General features: G+C 43.1%; 2 protein-coding genes across 5 annotated transcripts in view; one reads left to right on the top strand and one right to left on the bottom strand.

Moving 5' to 3' along the window:
• SCAF4 (SR-related CTD associated factor 4) overlaps window positions 1-8,452 on the top strand; it is a 47,727-nt gene extending 39,275 nt beyond the window's left edge. For all 4 annotated transcript variants that reach the window (XM_069785248.1, XM_069785249.1, XM_069785251.1 and 1 more), the window contains one exon: window positions 5,977-8,452. In XM_069785248.1, the coding sequence (XP_069641349.1) occupies window positions 5,977-6,818 (842 nt within the window). In that variant the 3' untranslated portion in view covers window positions 6,819-8,452. The remainder of the gene's footprint in view (window positions 1-5,976) is intronic.
• Window positions 8,453-10,303: 1,851 nt separating this feature from the next.
• SOD1 (superoxide dismutase 1) lies at window positions 10,304-15,843 on the bottom strand. Its single transcript, XM_069785253.1, has 5 exons — window positions 15,641-15,843; window positions 14,714-14,807; window positions 14,159-14,228; window positions 11,811-11,925; window positions 10,304-10,894 (listed from the first exon to the last, which is right to left on the bottom strand). The coding sequence occupies exons 1-5, from the start codon at window positions 15,713-15,715 to the stop codon at window positions 10,784-10,786; spliced, it is 465 nt and encodes a 154-aa protein (XP_069641354.1). The 5' UTR covers window positions 15,716-15,843; the 3' UTR covers window positions 10,304-10,783.
• Between the last annotated feature and the right edge of the window lie 1,672 nt (window positions 15,844-17,515).

Below are 17,515 nucleotides of genomic sequence, written 5' to 3' on the forward strand. Positions count from 1 at the left end.
AATCAAATGCTTCAGACTGAAGGACCTCATGTTCACAAGTACATGGTTTAGTAATTTGAATAGATGACTGCTCGTGTGACTGGTTTCTCACGAAGTCCTCAAACCGCTTGTTAAACATTCCCATGATGTGGCTCTCCAAGCTGAGATAAGAAGGTGGAAAAAAGATTTGTTTGACAGCATCACGAAGTATGTCATGAGGACTCTGCTTGGGGAAATAGGCATGAAGGGGCTCGAATAGTGTAACACGAAGAATGAAGAAATGTCCTTCGGATATTTGGGCAGTATAGAAGAACTTACTTCAGCAGGCTGAATTCAAGGAATGAAGATTTCTCTGAAGAGACTGTCATAGAAATCTAAACTTAACCTTGCTTGAGAACACCTTTTGTAATCTGTACAAATGCAGGAGCTCTTTTCTAATTTTTGTAACTTCAAAATGAAACTTATCTATCTGTTCAGTTTTTATATGGAAGATATGTTACAAAGTAATTCTAAATTGATTATTGTAAGATTTCATATGCTTTCTTAGTAATGTAAGTTGCATTCTGTTTCATCTCACTAATTTCATTCGTTCCTCTAATGTAATTCTTTCATCACTTCCAACAAAGACATGTTTGTGCTTCAGAGGAGTGATCCCTTGTGGACATTTGTCTGAATTTTTTTGTGCTTATTTCTGAAAACCACCCTCAGGTTGTTCTGATTTAGTTGTATCCTTGATCATATTCACTGCTGTTATAGTTTCTTGTTCTTAATCTGAACAAGATTATCCAGACTGTAACTGGTTTTGTGAGTGTGTGCTCATGTCATTTTTTTTAAATGATCTGCAAAGCAGATATTTTTAGACTCCTTTTACATGTGCATATTGCAGAAAGTGACAGGCTTTTAAATAATTTTTGATTTGCCAACTTGTTCTTAGTGTTGAGCAAATGCTGTAATTTGGACCAGTAATAAACTGCTGTTGTAGATGCTATGTTTTAAATATTCAAATTCTGTGATCTATTATCTTGATTAAATACACCATATTGCAGTTTGTAGGTTCTGGTCTAGTGCTCTTTTTACCAAAATTCCTACAATGATAATTACATATTATCAAAGATTAATTATACTGTAGTTCTCATCGAACTTCGTATTCATTTCCTGTTAATGCATGCTGAACTATTATTCTTTTTTCCCTTGCTGGTTTGTTCTTAAGTAACTACATGGTCTTTTTGTAATCTGCATTAAATTATAAAAGACAGAATACAATACTCTCTGAGCTCATCAGAGTATTACTGTATTATAAAGTGGATACTTCCTTCACAGGAAGGATGAACTTTTTATTAATACAGGATATGAACAGTGATAAACCTAATACATTTCTGAATTTCTTGTGATAGCCCATTTTAAAAACATAACAACCACTGCATGTTTGTTAATGATATATATGACTGTTGCTTTCATAATACTACCAAAAGAGAATTCAGAGGTAAGGAAACATGAACTCTCAAGCACCATTCATGGAATTCAGTTTTGCCTTGATGATTCCCTTGACCTGGATCAGTTTAGTGTTTATGTTTGATAAAGCAGGAATTTTAGAAGTCTTAATACCAGTAAGCAACACTGTACACATAATGCAGTTTGACTCTTACATCCTTTTTTAAGCATCTTAACATGAATAGCAGCAAGCTTCTGCTGGCTTCAGTGATGGACATTGACTACCCTGAAAAATGTTGGTATTTATGGCAAGTTATTTAAGCTCTGAATTGATATTTAGGCTCTTAAGTTTAGGCTTCTTTCTTTACAGTCTTGGGCCTGGTCTAAAGGATTCTGTATCAAACACCAGAAAAAGACACAAGACTTACAACATTGTCCCCCTTTCAAGAATTTCCTGGTAGTATTTAATGTTGTAGTTTTAAGATGCAACATTCCCCACTGGAGAGTGATCGGAAAATTTATGTATCATACTACATGTTGCAGAACATCAGCATCAAAGTGTAAACTTTTAGCCCATTCTGCTGGAATTGAAAGCTTTTGACTTCTTGTTCTCATACATGTTTCCATTAGATTTGCAAAGGAGATGTATTTGAAGCAGGATTGCTGTGTCAGATACAGAAAACACCATTCCTCCACTTGCTTTCTTGTAACAGGACAGCTGAGAAGTAATTTAACAGATTATAAGAAACACTGTAATCACTTATTGAGCAGAGTTCAGTTAAAAAAAATAATAATCAGATGCTACACTTATTGGTTGTGTTAGCATTTGTAACACTGATAATTATCACAAGGGAACATGGGATTTGTCCAGCCAGAAGAAAAGATAATCAGAAATGGAATTACAGTGACACAGAAATCTGGCTTTTTACCTAATTTATGAAAATAGTAAGGGTGACTCCTGTGATCTCTCTGGATAGAAGACACTTCTTCAGGACAGCTATAGCATTTTGGCTATGTCTTACAAGTAAAGTGAAATTATGAAACTTGGCACTGTGTGATTGTTCTTGCACCTCTGAAACAACACTCTTGGCGATGGGTTTTCCTAGTACACTTGCATCTGCGTTCTTCATAGTAAACACTTCGCAAGTTCTGAAGACCTTTCACTGTGCATCACTGCTAAAAGTTACAAATAAAAATAAGTTGTGAAAGCAATCTATATTTTTACACATTTGAACAGAATAACATATTAGGTGTAAGGTCTGAGGATTTTGTCTCCAGTATTAAAAGCCCTGTCTTGGCCAAGTTACGTAGAATAAGCAATTGGTGAAAGGGATGGCTGTATTTCATACCCATAAGCGAGAAGACAAGGTTAGCTCCTACAAAAAGGCTTACAGTTGTGAACAAATGAATACATACAGGCTGGGGCAGATAAATTCTGTCACTCGTCTGGCCAGGTATGAGATGGTCATTAAAATCACTTCATTGTTTCTCTAGGAGCTCTGGTACTTCTTTTCAAGTTTGACAGACTATTTAAATTTTACATACTGTCTCTCCCTATATAAGACAACAAAAGGCTTTAAATTTTCCTAGACACTGCATGTGCAATCTGTACCACTGATTTTACTGAGTGTTCTTAGTAAACTTGGATGTGTTTCTGGACACCTTCAAGAGTACATTTTTAATTGGTGCCTGATTTGTTAGCACAGCAAGGAAGCTCTAATAGTTCTTTCTAGTGTACTTCAGCCTCAACATTTGAGTGGGCTGATTTAAAACAGTGTTCAGCTACCCTGCTGATGCAGTCCATATTGAAAGAGTGAGTTTCAGCTACCATTATGCTGCTTCTATGCATGAAGTATGGTTGAGAAATTAAATTACTCGTACTTGTTAAATTTAAAAAAGCCTTTCACACTTGCCTCATGTTCATGCTGTTGTAACCCACATCTACTCTGCTGATGTAGAGCAGAAGCATATGCTTATCCACTCCAGCTCATTTGATCTCAATTATTCTTTTCTGCCTTATTTTTAATCTTCTGTGGAAGAACTTAGTTATCAACAAAAATATCCCTAAACCTCAGAATTCAGCAAAATAACATTCTTGGAAGACATCATTAAGCCATATGTTTGTCTTGTCAGATCTGTAGTACTGAGTCATGGGAGGAGTTTAAACTAGGTGACTTACAGCCGTGATTATGAACAGGAGGAGGGGGAGGGCTGTGCATTTTGAAGTTAAAATGAAAAAAAACCCCAAACCAAAAAACCAGAAAAAATATGCTGTTGCTGCTGGAACATTTCTTTCAAAGAGTGTGACCTATCAAGCCGTGTCTTAAAAGTGACTGCTTGGAGGGGAAGGTAAGAATACCATGGACTGGAAGAATACTCACACCTTTGTTACCTGAGTTCTCCTGATAGGCAAAATATAATTTCCTTCTAATATGAATATGAAGAGCACTCATAAAAAGGTTTCTGTTGGAGATGTTAAGCAGAAGTGGTGTGGTGAAAGGGCAACGTATGTTCTTCAGAATTGGGATAGAAATGCTAACTAAATCAGATGGAGGAAGAGGGAAGCTACGATAGCTGAATGGAAAGTTATTTGGGACGCCTGCTCCATTGTGCTCATGAAGCTGAAATCAAAGTGCAGTTTTCACTGATGACACTGCCAAGTATTTAATTCTAGTATTAATTCATACAGCTATTTCACATTGTAGTTTTACCTAGGGCAGGAGGTACAAAATTTTACGTAACCTGCGTTCTTAACTTTCATTTTGTTAGTATATAGTTTCAACAAATTTACAAAGGAATGCAGGATGGATTAGGAGAGATTTGTGCTTGTTCTGCTGGCAACTGTTGATTCCTTTAAATTTCAGTTGGGGAGTTTAAAAAACAACACATTCTTTCTCAGATACGGAGCTTATTTTCAGGTAAATAACTGCTAGTGAGCAGAAGGAGCAGGTAGATCCAGTATAAAGGCTACAGAGAACATGAGACAACAGTATCACTAGTTCAAACAAAAGGAGACATGTGAGATGAGCTGGCACACATATGAAGTCCTCAGCTGGAGCTTGGTAATCCTTGTTCATTTTGGCTTGTCATGTTGATGTCAACAAGCTTTGGGCTGACCTTTCTCAAACAGTATGTTTTGAGAGTTAATTCTTTTCATCTTACGAATACCATGCTAAAAACAAGAGTCCAGGAACAAAAATGGAAAATAGTTGGTGTTGGATTATGTGCTATGAAGGATGGAAAACCATATTTTAAAAAAAACCCCAGAAATTACCTGTTGCATTTCCTTTTGGTTTACATTGCAAGGTTTATTCTACTAAAATTAAGCTTTGTTGTATCCCTTTTCTCTGGAATGGTAAATTGAACTCTCTGTGATTTTCTGTTCCTACTCCAGCCCTGTTCTGACCTTGCCTCTCCCTTCATAGCTTACTGTATCTGCCACCTCTTCTGCATGTTGAAAATCTTGTTGATGACCAGTTCAAATCTCAAGCATTTTAGCCAGATACAATTTCACTGACGTTTGTAATTGAGGAGAAAGGTTTTAAAGCTGACTACAGGAGGTGAGGTGTCTTTAATTAGAAGCCTAGGAAGCATAACCTATTAGGAAGGTGTTTCGTCAGCAGTCAGTTGACGAAGCAAGACACTGAGCTGGAGATCAGGAGGAGCTCTGACCTGCAAAATGGCAATGGCTTCTTCACAAAAGGAAGCCTTTAGGATAAGTAATTAGTTACTACCATTGCAATATTAATTACTTCTAGCACAACACAAACTTCTGTTTAAAGACAGTGCTCTCTTTACAGTATGCAGATGCCCTGGTTTCAGCTGGGGTAGAGTTTATTTTCTTTCTAGTAGCTGGTACAGTGTTATGTTTTGGATTCAGTATGAGAAGAATGTTGATAACACACTGATGTTTTCAGTTGTTGCTCAGTAGTGTTTAGACTAAAAGTCAAGGATTTTTCAGTTTCCCCCATGCTCTGCCGTCAAGCAGGTGCACAAGCAGTTGGGAGGGGACACAGCCAGGACAGCTGACCCAAACTGGCCAAAGGGGTATTCCATACTGTGTGACATCATGCCCAGTATATAAACTGGGGGGAGTTGGCCTGGGGGCATCGCTGCTCAGGAACTAACTGGGCATTGATCGGCGAGTGGTGAGCAATTGCATTGTGCATCACTTGCTTTGTATATTCCAATCCTTACATTATTATTGTAATTTTATTATTGTTACTGTTATTGTTATTAGTTTCTTTCTTTCTTTCTGTCCTATTAAACTGTTCTTATGTGAACCCATGAGTTATACTTTTTTTCCCCCAATTCTCTCCCCCATCCCACTGGGTGGGGGAGAAGTGAGTGAGCAGCTGCGTGGTGCTTAGTTGCTGGCTGGGGTTAAACCACGACAGTAAACCAGCACAGGAAACTTTGCAGGCTGCTCCCCCCCAAATTTTGGTGTTACTCATTTCACGAGATTATTTCAGAATGTTTTTGAAATTATGAAAATGCTTTTATTTCCCTCCAGCCAGCCTCTGATTTTACTTTGTGTGTGTGTGTGTGTGTGTCTGTTTTTTTCAGGCACTCAAGGAGTTGCGCCGCCCCCACCAGCCCCTGTTGTTGGGTTGCAGACTCCATCCACTGGCCTCTTAGGTGCCCGGCCTGGTTTGATACCACTCCAGCGACCGCCAGGAATGCCACCCCCTCCTCTGCAGCGGTTTCCCTTGATGCCACCGCGACACATGCCTCCCCACATGATGCACAGAGGGCCCCCGCCGGGGCCAGGGGGCTTTGGGATGCCTCCCCCCCACGGAATGAAAACCCCCTTCCCACCGCCCGGTCACTTTGTGAGACCTGGGGGGATGCCGGGAAGCGGGGGGCCAGGCGGACCCGAGGATAACAGAGATGGGAGGCAGTTTAGGAATGACAGGCAGACGTTCACGCCTAACAGAGACCAGGAAAGGTTTGGAAGGAGATCTTTCGGAAATCGGGTAGAAAACGATCGTGAGCGCTATGGTAACCGCAACGATGACAGAGATCACGAGCGACTTGGTAATCGTGACAGGCGAGACTGGGGACGAAGAAGCCCTGAGCGTGATAGACACAGAGACTTGGAGGACAGAAACAGGCGGTCCAGTGGCCATCGAGACAGAGAGAGAGATTCGAGAGATAGGGAGTCTCGTAGAGACAAGGAAGAAAATCGAGGAAAGGAAAAATCAGAGATGACAGACAGGGCAGATGGTGACAAAAACCATGAATCTCATAGCGGCAAAATGGAAGACGCAGACATTGTTTCAGAACTTGCTGCGGGAGAGTCTGAATCTACAGGTGTAAAACCTGTTGAAGAGTTAACATCCGAGGCTACCTCATCTGTGGAACAAGCGGAAAAGGATATGGGCTCAGTGGCGGAGGCTCCTCGCTAGCGACTGGAAGTTGTCGAAAGATGACAGTGACATTTGTTGGAGTGTAGACCTTTAGAGTTGTACAGTCTGCTGTATTATATTTGCTTCTGCTTATATCACAGCCCCTCAGTAGTTGGTGGGGAATTGTAAGCAATTTGATTGCTTCCCTTCTATTTAAAATAGCCACAACATAACATGAAATACTGAAGATATGATTAAAATATTACCCATTTTTGCTGTAACTTTTTTAAAGTTTTGACTTTAAAAAGTTTACAAATCAGAAGTAGAAGTGCTTTCTATTTTTTTTTTAATTTAAGAAAAGGTAACGGTGAAAGCTCCTCAAAACAATAGGGATGTGTTTTTAATAAACTCTATTTTCGTAACAAACTTTAACGTGTGCTATTCTTCCTACACTGCACTGAAGTGGAAAAGGAGTGTTCAACATCTTAAAGTTTGAACTGTTAATGCTGTACTGGAGTCTAAATTAGACTGTTTTGTTTATATTTGTTGAAAGAAGTACATCTGTTTGTGTAGCTATTCACAGAAGCAAATTTTATTTGTAATAGTCATCTTGATTTTTAGATTGCTGCATTTTAATGATCTACTTGACCATACTAGGTAAAAGTTAGTTGTTTTAAAATGTTAATTGAAGAGTTAACTGTTTAGTGTTTGCAATGCAATCAGTTTTTTTTCTTTTTTTTTTTCTTCTTCTTCTTTTTCTCCCCCTCCAACTGGTTCTGTGGTAAATGTTGCCCTAATTAGCCTTTTTTAAAAAAGTGGACACCTTCAGACATACTTAGTCTGCTCTGCTTGTGATGTTATAAAATTACTGTGTGTGGTGGGCTAGGAAGCACACTGGTTCAGCATCTTTTGTACTTGTTATTCATTGATGCTTTTTGGAAAGCGGGGTGAAAGAGAAATCAAAGACACCAAAACACAATATAAAATGCTATTTTTTTTAAATGGGGCCGGGAAAAGGAAGGGAGGCGGGAGGGTGCGTGAGGATTTTAAAATGCTGCCTCTTCATTCAGACAAATCTGGGCTGCTACTGTTGTCTGTGTTAACGATGTCTACCTCCTGTAATCCTGCAAGAGGTAGGTTTAGAATTTTTACCCACCTAGTGTTGTACCTATCAGACTGATGGACAGAGTGCATTTTCTTGTATTTGTGTAAGTTTTGCCATCTTCTCTCCATATCACTCAAGTAATGTTGTCAAATGTTAAGAGGGCAAAGACTAGTTCTTGGTGGTCGGCCCTTCAGGCGCCAACAGCGCTGTACTGAGCGGAGTCGGAGCCCTGGCAGTTCTGCCCCAAACACGCTCACCCGTCGATCAGCCACACCCCCAGCCTTCAGTTGAAGCTTGTTTAACTCTAGAAGCGTAATGGGAAAATTGTATGAATCCTGTGCATATTTAATATTTTTTTTTTCTCCTTGATATAGGTGTGTTCTACTTTGAAAGTTGGGTTTTTTTCCCGAAGTGAAGGGCAGCTGCTTTCTTACATCAGTACTTTTTCATAGCTGCTCTGCGGCAGAGGGAATTTTTTCTGGGGGAGGGAGGGGGGTGGGAAAGCAAATGTGGAGTTATGGACTGGGGAGAGGACATATATTTTTATGTTCTTGCAATAGCAGAATAAAGAGAGAAAAAAAACTGTTTACATACTTGTAGTGAACTCAACTTCCATGTGTTGCAACTTGTGTCCTTAATGTTTGTTTCATGCTGGGCCAGTGGAACTAACTTTTTTCATACAAAGCCAGACATTTATGTCTTATGTTTTAAGACCTGTCTTAGTAAAAACTGCCATAATTCTATAAAGAGGTAGGATTTTTTTAATGAATATACTTTATTAAAAGATTTGACAACAAGAATGAGACAGAAGGCTTATCTGTTCACACAAATGCCACCTCACATTCTCTCCATTTCCCTTATTAGGAATTTGAGGACAAAGCCTAGGAAAACTTGGATGTCCATTGCAGAACAATTTCTTACTGCCTTCTGAAGCAGTGATTGTGTAATAAACCTACTGGCGATGCATCATCTTTACAGCATCACCAGTGTAACTGTATCCTACCCTTCTACAACTACCAGCTTTCTGGCTTTAAAATAAGACAAGCTAGAAATTTGTATGTAAAGGTTAGCTCAGTGCAAGCACCCATTACTGATAAAGACAATACACTGTTAGCAATTAACACCTTGGTGATTGAGCCTGTGCTTGCCAATTACAATGATTTGTACATAAACCGAGCATTCTACATTCTTCAGTACAGCAGTGACCTGTAGGCTAGCGTGATGTCAGACGCTGAACCCAGCAAAACAGGTTTGAAAGTCAAGATCTGCATGTGCCAGGCTTTCAAAGCAGCAAGGTTCAGCACTGAGAATGGTGGGGAGGGGAGGCAAGTGTTAGAGCTGTCAGAGCTCCCCTTCCTCTACAGCTTGACCTACAGTTGTTGAGCACTTGGTAGTTGCGGGTGTGCTCGGCCTCCCCTGATGCATAAGGAGGGAACTGAAAGGTGCAGTCACTATCTTAATTCTGCTGCAGCAGCTGAATCAGAGCATAGACTAATCCACTGGAAGAGGTACAGGTGGGTAGAGACTGTACACACAATTGTTTGCCACCTGCAATGAATGTTAAGTTTAAAGCATTTAAATTTACAGTATTATTGCTATACTACCAAAAGCCATTCCATTTGTAACACGCTACACTGAAATCTAGGTGTCTAGAACTACAACCAACTACTTCCATGAGTATCTCTTATGTACAAGATAAAGGAATGTTGATACAAGTCTTCATTAAAATTAGTAATTTTCTCTATTAAAGACTTGGAAATCTGTGTCTAAGAGAAAGAAAAAAAAAAAGCTGGCACTAGTATATAAGGATTACACTGCTGAAAAGCTTTATGGAATTGTACAGAACTTCCGGCCATGTGTATCCTTTTTAAGGAAAGACCATGCTAGACACTCCTGCACAGCTTGAAGAAAGGAGTTGTCTTCAACACATCCAGACTTTTCACTGCACACCAGCCCAGAACAATGCAACCCACACAGCCAGAGGTCCAGGTGAGGCACAAGGACACATGCTGGAACCAGACCATTTTATGGGCTTAACGCCTCCCCACCACATGCACACACACACTTTGCAGTCACACGTGCGTGTCACAAGTGTCATGCACACCCCATTACATTTTACAGCAAGAAGGTATTTCTGCAAAGCAGCATCTGTCCTTTGGCACATAAAACCCCTGGCTGTAACATGCAGAGGGTGTCAGGTTACTACCACACAACATGGGATTCTGTCACAGCAAAACACATGACAATGCAAGAAACAAAGTGATGGAGCTCAGGTCTCAGTTGTGCCAGGGTGACTGGCTGGAAGCAACTTGTTGGATGCTGTTGGTGTCTAGCAAATTAACTACTGACACTGTGGACTCCAGGCTGACTTTTCCATGTTAGCACATCAGCAAGTAGAGGTCTGGTGGTTGGTTTTTTTTTATAGACAGCAAGACCAAGGTGTATTTGTCCAGCATGTTTATTACACAAGTTTGAAACCTACAAATGCTGCAACTTTGCTAGGAGGAAGCCCTGATACATAGACTGCCTACTGCTCTTTGGTGAGTAGTCTTGCCAAAGCTCATAAAGCTAATCCTCCAAATCACACAGTACACTGTAAGTTTTGGTGTTCAGGATGTGACCAATACTACACATCTTCCATTACACAGAACAGGTAGTGCAGTTAGTGAAGTTATACTTAATGGTTACAGCAGATGCTTTAGCAGAAGACTACAGAGACATTCCATCAGGGTCACTTTAATTGAAATAAACATAATACAAAATTAAGTCAATCTTCACCAGTTTAAGTGATACTCAGAATGCAGACTAGTAATGGGATTAAGTGATAGATATTTTGCTTCACAAGGAGAGGCAAGTACAGCATTTGCAATGAAATACAGCCCATTCATCACTGTTGTCTTAAGGATCTCAGGTACAATACTTAGCTCTTCGCTATTCCAATTACACCACAAGCTAAACGAGGGCCAGCATTTCCAGTTAATTTGCTCTCATTATCTCCCCCTCTACCCAGGTCATCAGGTTTTTCATGGACCTAAAAGAGAATTGAAGATATCTTAATTCATGTTATTGCATAACTAATCAACATTTTTCACTACTCACATTAGTAGCAGCAGTGACAAGCAGTATTGCCAGCTACCTGCAGGGTGTTACACAACAGAGAACCTATTGTAATTATGTAACCCTGAATGCCAAATTGATAGCCACACTAAAAGACTACACTTGTCTAAAAAGATAAGTTGCCTTCAGCTGAATTTGTTTGAACCGGAAGTCACCAAAACCCCATGTTTCAAAAAGTCATTACTAGTCCAAGAGCAAGCTTGGGCTTGACATTCAAGGTCACCCTTACAACACAAGGCTGACCACTGCACTGCAGGCTGTGCCTTGGCCACACCATCCATCTCCCCACTCCTTGGCCATCAGCCCAAGCCTGTTGCATGCAGCAGTACGGTGATTTCAGCACACACTGGGTTCCCAAGGAAAACAAGACTGACAGTGCTCATGGGTGGCCAAGTCCACTCAGCCTCTGTCTTCCTCCTTCCCAGGGAGGCCACAGCACAAGTTACACCAGCAGCTACCAGACCAGTACTAGTGAACAGTGCCCCAAAGCACCCATTGCCATGCCTTTCAGTGACAGCATTTGTGCCAGACTGCCAGTTCCTTCATCAAATCGGATTGCTTTAGTCACTCACAACTGGAAGAAGCAAAGTTAAATGGAACATCTTCAGAAGGCAGGCAGAAAATTAAGATCTCATGGCAATGAAGTGCCATACTAATACACAGAGGACTTCAAGGCAAGGCTTCAAAGAACTCCCCACATTTGGAAATCTTGCACCAGAAGTTCTACAACAAACACCAGGGACTGGCCTCCAGCATCAAAAAGTCTCCACTCACTGTCAAAACTGCTCTAGAGTTCCTTAAAGCATCCAAGTAGGCACCAAGACACTTACCACCATGGTACGTCCAATGATGCTATGTGGTCCGCTAAGAGAAATGATGGGATCTTCTATTTCCACTTCTGCCACTCCTCCTTTAGCATTCACATTGCCAAGGTCTCCCACATGCCTACACAAAGATGCAGAGAAACACATAGAAAACTTGGTTAAATGGAAAGCTCTTTTAAGTGATGGCCTGGACAATACAATACCCATAGTTACTAGACTCAAGCAGTCCACCTTATTGTAACAGCACATCCTCATTTGCCACCACCAGTCAATCTTGAACACTTCCACTATTTCAACTCCTTTAGTTCAAGGGATGATTAAAGTTCAGTCCTAGGTAGAACTTGAAACTGGTAGGTTAATCAACTTTGGGGAAAGGAATGCCATCACTCCCCAAGAAGCCAACAGTGCACAACTCTTATAGCCAAGATTCCTCCATGCTCATGGCATCTCCCTCTGCTCAAAGAAAGTCTCTCAAATCAGGTGAGACAACCTTTCCTGCATGTACAAGGTTTGGTGTAAACCCTGCCACTATTCTTAAAACCTTTTAATGTCTGTGACACATCAGCTATTCCACAAGCAGCTGCAGGTTTTAGGTTTAAATACGATTAGTAAAAGCAGTTTGTCAAGTGACAGGTCAAAGGGGATGCATTAAGTGCTAGCAAAGTCCTAACTGGTACCAGACATGACTATTTTGAGTTTACTTGGCATTTTGCCATATACTTGGCACAGTTTTTATTGGAGCTAGACCTCTGCTAGGACTTTCCCTAAGAATTAAGCCTCAAGCACTTCAGTCTTCACTGAACTTCTGGACATTCCAGCATATTGTTTCCTACACATCTGCCCCAGATAAAACTATTCACTCAAAAGACAAGTTGATGATGTTCTGCAAGACTCTTCTATCCAGATTCAGAACCTTGAATACCAACTCATTTCTAAAACTCTCCATGCATGCAGGGTAACCAGCTCAGCTCCCTGAATGCTGACTACCAGCTTCTTAGCATAGCACCAATTTCATATTTTTAACCAAGTCCTGCAAGATCAGGTCAAAGGCAGTTTTCCCTTCAGGAATTTGCTTGATTTAAGCTTCCAGGAAGGAAGCTTCAGTCCAATTGTTTCAACTCTACGCTGATAAAAGCGTGATCTAGTTCTCATACCCCCCTAAGGAATTCCCCAGCCTACAGCTGCCTGAGCAGGCATGTTACACCAGAAGCAGGATTTGACAAAACAGAACCAGCAAAAGCCACACTGTTCATGCAACTTTGACCTTTAGCAATGGAGCAGCTGGCTGCCAGTGAAGCCCATGAGCACACCATTTCATGCTGCTCTGTCATCCAGACAGCTGGCTAGCAGCCAGCTTGCTTGGTCTGGCATGCAACTGATCACTCAGGTGTAAATTATCAGTCACAGAAGGTGCAGTTATGGACATAAACATGAGCATTTGAAGGCTAACCACACTGCCAAGTTGGTGCCAATGCTAGTCGAGACCCTACCTGTGCAAGACCAGCCTATCTTTTACACTTGCTCCTAGCTCCACTCACTATAATACTGGCCTTCAGCTCCTGTGCAGCCCCCTCCCAGCCCCCAAACCCAGTCAGCATACTATTTGAAACCAGCCATTCAGACTTCAGGTGTCAAACATGCAAGCATTTCTTGAAGGTAACTGGACTATGAAAACTGCTTCCAGGGGAAGAACTAGGTCTCAGCTCCCACTGAGGTAGAGATATTCAGCATAAGCATCACACCCTGTACTGACACATGGCCCCTGAGTATGTGCTGTTGGTAGTACAGTACCTAAGCTAACAGGCCAAGAACAGCCCAGCAGACCCAATAAAAAGCCACCATGCCCAGGCACACACAGCTTTGTATTCACCTTGCAGTCTCCCCTGAAGCCTCAGCACCTTCCACTGATGATCCTGATCTGCCACATGACAGGCCTGCATACACCTCAACAACCAACAGTTTAGGGCTCCTGTTGTCAAAAGCTGGCCTCGAAACTGAACTGGATAACCACTGACCAAATAAGGCTTTAACACATGAATTGCCCACACTCACATCTTGAGAAACCTTCACTTACTAAAAGCCTTTATTTCCCCTTCTCCCCAAGCTGTGATAAAACCAAGATTATGTCCCAAAGACTACATTTTACCCATACTCTTGTCAGACACCTTGGCTTCAAATTGCTGTACAGTTATCAGAGCCTTTAAGTGACTCTAGAAGTCCTGCAGGAATTACCAGTTTTCTTCCGTTATTGTCCCAGCATTATTTATGAAGTGGCCTCCCAAGCACAGAGTGGCACTTAGATGGCTGCTGCATGGAGGAGCTACCCAGTAAGAGGCCAGGCACATTAAACTCACCTTTCTGCATCCTTTGGTCCACCATGCTGCTTGCCTTCAGGATTGAAGTGAGAACCTGCACTGGTACACCCTGAAACAGAACACAGCCATCAAAAGTAGATTTTTTTTGCAGCAGCCAGTTTAAATCTGTTGCTTATGCACTACACCAAAGTGGTCCTCCCATAGCTAAGAGAAGTGAAATAGCTACTCTCCTGTTCCATGTTCTACTAATCCTCTAGAGGTGAGTAACCTACTACAGACTTACAAGTTCAATAAAGTAAGATTACTCATTCTAGAATACTCCAGGCTCAATTGAAAGCTTTCTTCTTAACACTAGGTTGTCAAAGTACTTATGTTACTGCTTGATATGTCAGATCTTGAACACCTGCCTAAACATGTTCAAAGTATTAAATGGGAAGCAATTCCTTAGGAAACATCATCATTTTTTAACACAGACTTGCAGTCATGAGACCCAAGTACACCTACACTAGTTGCTGCTGCAACACTAAAAGCAGATCTTTAAAGCTGAGCAATCACATTACAGCTGCAAGTCAAAAGCTTGGATAGACATCTTACCATTTGTATTATCACCAAATTCATGGACATGGAAGCCATGATCTCCATCAGTCAAGCCACTGATTCTTCCGGTAACTTTTACTGGTCCATTACCCTTTAATGGAAAGAATTTATTATCAGGAAAATGACTATGGCATTAAATGGCCTTCTGTCAAATGAAGCTTCCTAGTCAACAGAACACACTGGAGACTCCACTACAAGTTCAGCTACCAAGACATCAACAACTACCTTACATTAACTGATTCTATATGCCAATAGAGTATGTCACAGAATGTTTACATTTATTTACCCACCTAAAATGCACTCTTCCTATTATGTACCAACAAGGAAAAGGAATGCCTTTTACCAGATTGCTTGCTTTTGAGAACAATCATGCACTTCCATTTGGAAGCACAACTAACCCCGAAGTCATTCCTCCCCTACAGATACAGTACTGCCCGTACGCAGCCCCAACTTCCTTATCGACTATAAATGAGCGAGCATTCAAAAGGGCTCCGGCCGTTCGGCAACTACAGCTCCGTTCAGCCCTACTCCGACAGTGGTAAACAAGCTCCGCAGTAAGACTAATGCCGGCTCCAGCACCGAGCTCAGCTGAACACCCCCGATCAGGGCAGAAGGCACCCCCCCCCCATCACTGGTCCCCGCACGCTCCTCTGCGCCGGGGCCCGCAGGGCCCGGGTCGCCCAGCACCGGGCGGGCCCAGCCTGACCCGGGGACACAGCAAGAGCAACAGCCCCACACCCTCCCAGCACCGCGGGGCCGCGGCCCACGACGAGCCGGCCCAGCGCAGCTCCCACCGGCCTCCGCAGCCGCCGAGGCGGGGGGTGGGGGGGAGAACCGCGCCGCCGCCTGCCCCGCACGATGACTCAGCACTGCGGCCAGGCGAGCCCCCGGGAGAGGTGCAGAGCGACAGGGTCGCGCCGTTACCTGCTGCTGGAACTGGATGACGCCCTGCACGGGGCCGTCCCCCTTCATCACGCACACGGCCTTCAGCGTCGCCATCTTCCCGCGGCGGCCGGAGAGCGTCACACCCCCTGCAACCCGCGTCCGAGGACTAGGGGTCGGCCCCTCCCGCGGCCCTTATATAGGGCGGTCCGTCAGGGCCGCGGCCAATCGCGGCGCGCTCGCGGGCCTCTTCGCGCAGTTATTACGCGGCGTTCGGCCAATTGAGGGGGCTGAGGCGCGGCAGCGCGCGGGCGCACGCCAATCAGCGGCAGCCGCCTTTCAGCCTCGTGGGAGGGTGAGCCGCCGCCTTCGCGGTGGGGAGGGTTGTGTAACGGCCGCGGCCGCCGCTGTGGGGGGAGCGGGCGGGCAGGGGCGCAGCGGGGCCTCGGCGGGCCAGCGGTGCCCGGGCCTGGGCAAGCTGGGCAGCGGGCGAGAAGGGGTCAGGCCCCGCGCCGTGGCCTACTCCGCGTTTTCTGTTGAGAGCGTGAGGGAATTTGCGCCCGCGTTCCGCATCGTGGTGGTACTTGGGCCCGGAGGAGGCCCTGTGGTTCAAGCGGTCTCACGTTAAAGCCTTCTCTCCCGCGTCATCGAGTGTCTCGGTCTTCTAAAGTTAGGATTTCACCCAGGCATACGCCACCTCCTTCAGGCTTGTCCTAAAGTAGTGACATGGGGAGACGCAGCAGCAGTGTCGTTTTCCTTTTCTGCAGACGTTTTTCCTTTAGTATCTGCATTGTCTTCCTTCCACTGGAGGCTCTTTTCCAGTATTACTGTGACTGAGGTGTGCCGCATCCTGAAGTCTTGTCTAAAACTGGAATGTGGTTTTGAGGTTGCCTCTGAGTGGCTTTGCATTTCAAAATAGTTGCCCTGCCCAGAAGATGTTTTGTACAGAAACCATCAAAGTTACAGTCTGAAGCTGGCGTTGCTCAGCTGCTGGCTTTTCTTAGAGACACCTTTGCACATAGGCTATCCGTGGCAACAGGCTGGGTATGTAGTATGCAGCTCGGAGCTCTGCTTAACATGGAAAACATGTTGGTGTAGCCATGGACCACTCCTTGTCTGAGGGCTGTGTAGGGGAGAGATGGCAAAATCGATTCTCACTACGCTCGTAGCACCAGCAAACCTTAGACTCCAAGGGAGGGTTAACGCCAGACTTGGGGAGCATACAGCTCTGCAGTTCTGTTCAAAGATCTGCATCCTTTGAGCATTTTAAGAATGAAATGTTGCATTTAATTAATTCCTTTGGCAAAACCACATTGCTTGTTTTTCAGCTGCATTATTGATGGAGAAATTAGAAGCACAAAATGATTTTGCAGTCCCTGGGACTTTGGGTAATCTGTGTATATGACTGAGGTATAAATGACTTAAAGCCCAGGGGTTTTAAGTCACGTGGTTGAGAATGCCATATGGTCAGGGAAGGATGTGTACATGGTTTGTTTCACACATCAGACTCAGCCATGACACCTGAGTCATGACTCAGGTGACATTACTGAAACAAACAGGGATTTGTTTTCTTGAATGGTGTATTTGCTTGATAAAGAAGAAACAGGGGGAAAACCCCACATAAATCCATGGAGACTATTTGTCTGAGAGACAGATGAAGATTTGTACTTTGATCCCAGAAAGAAGCTGAGAGAGAAGGAGAACTGGGCAGCTTCCTATCTAGAGGCATCTTGGCACTGTGAGTTAAACTCCCTAGATGTACCTGGAAAGAAGAGGCTCTGTAAATTACTTGTGAGCAAACAGGTCTATGCTCATGGCACAACGTGCAGCACCTTGAGTGCTTGCTAGATCAAGAGAAAAGATTCCAGTGACCTTGGGGCAAATCTTGTTTGATTCAAAACAGTTTGTAAACTTGGA

The sequence above is a fragment of the Haliaeetus albicilla genome, chromosome 6 (genome assembly GCF_947461875.1).
Source record: "Haliaeetus albicilla chromosome 6, bHalAlb1.1, whole genome shotgun sequence".
Lineage (NCBI taxonomy): Eukaryota > Metazoa > Chordata > Aves > Accipitriformes > Accipitridae > Haliaeetus > Haliaeetus albicilla.

Excerpts from the sequence above, each read along its gene's own strand:
- SOD1 (XM_069785253.1), bottom strand. The coding sequence starts at position 15,715 with ATGGCGACGCTGAAGGCCGTGTGCGTGATGAAGGGGGACGGCCCCGTG. Across the intron at positions 11,926-14,158 it reads GGACCAAAGGATGCAGAAAG|GCATGTGGGAGACCTTGGCA; the intron begins GTGAGTTTAATG and ends ATCTTTGTGTAG. Across the intron at positions 10,895-11,810 it reads TCATTGGACGTACCATGGTG|GTCCATGAAAAACCTGATGA; the intron begins GTAAGTGTCTTG and ends ATTCTCTTTTAG.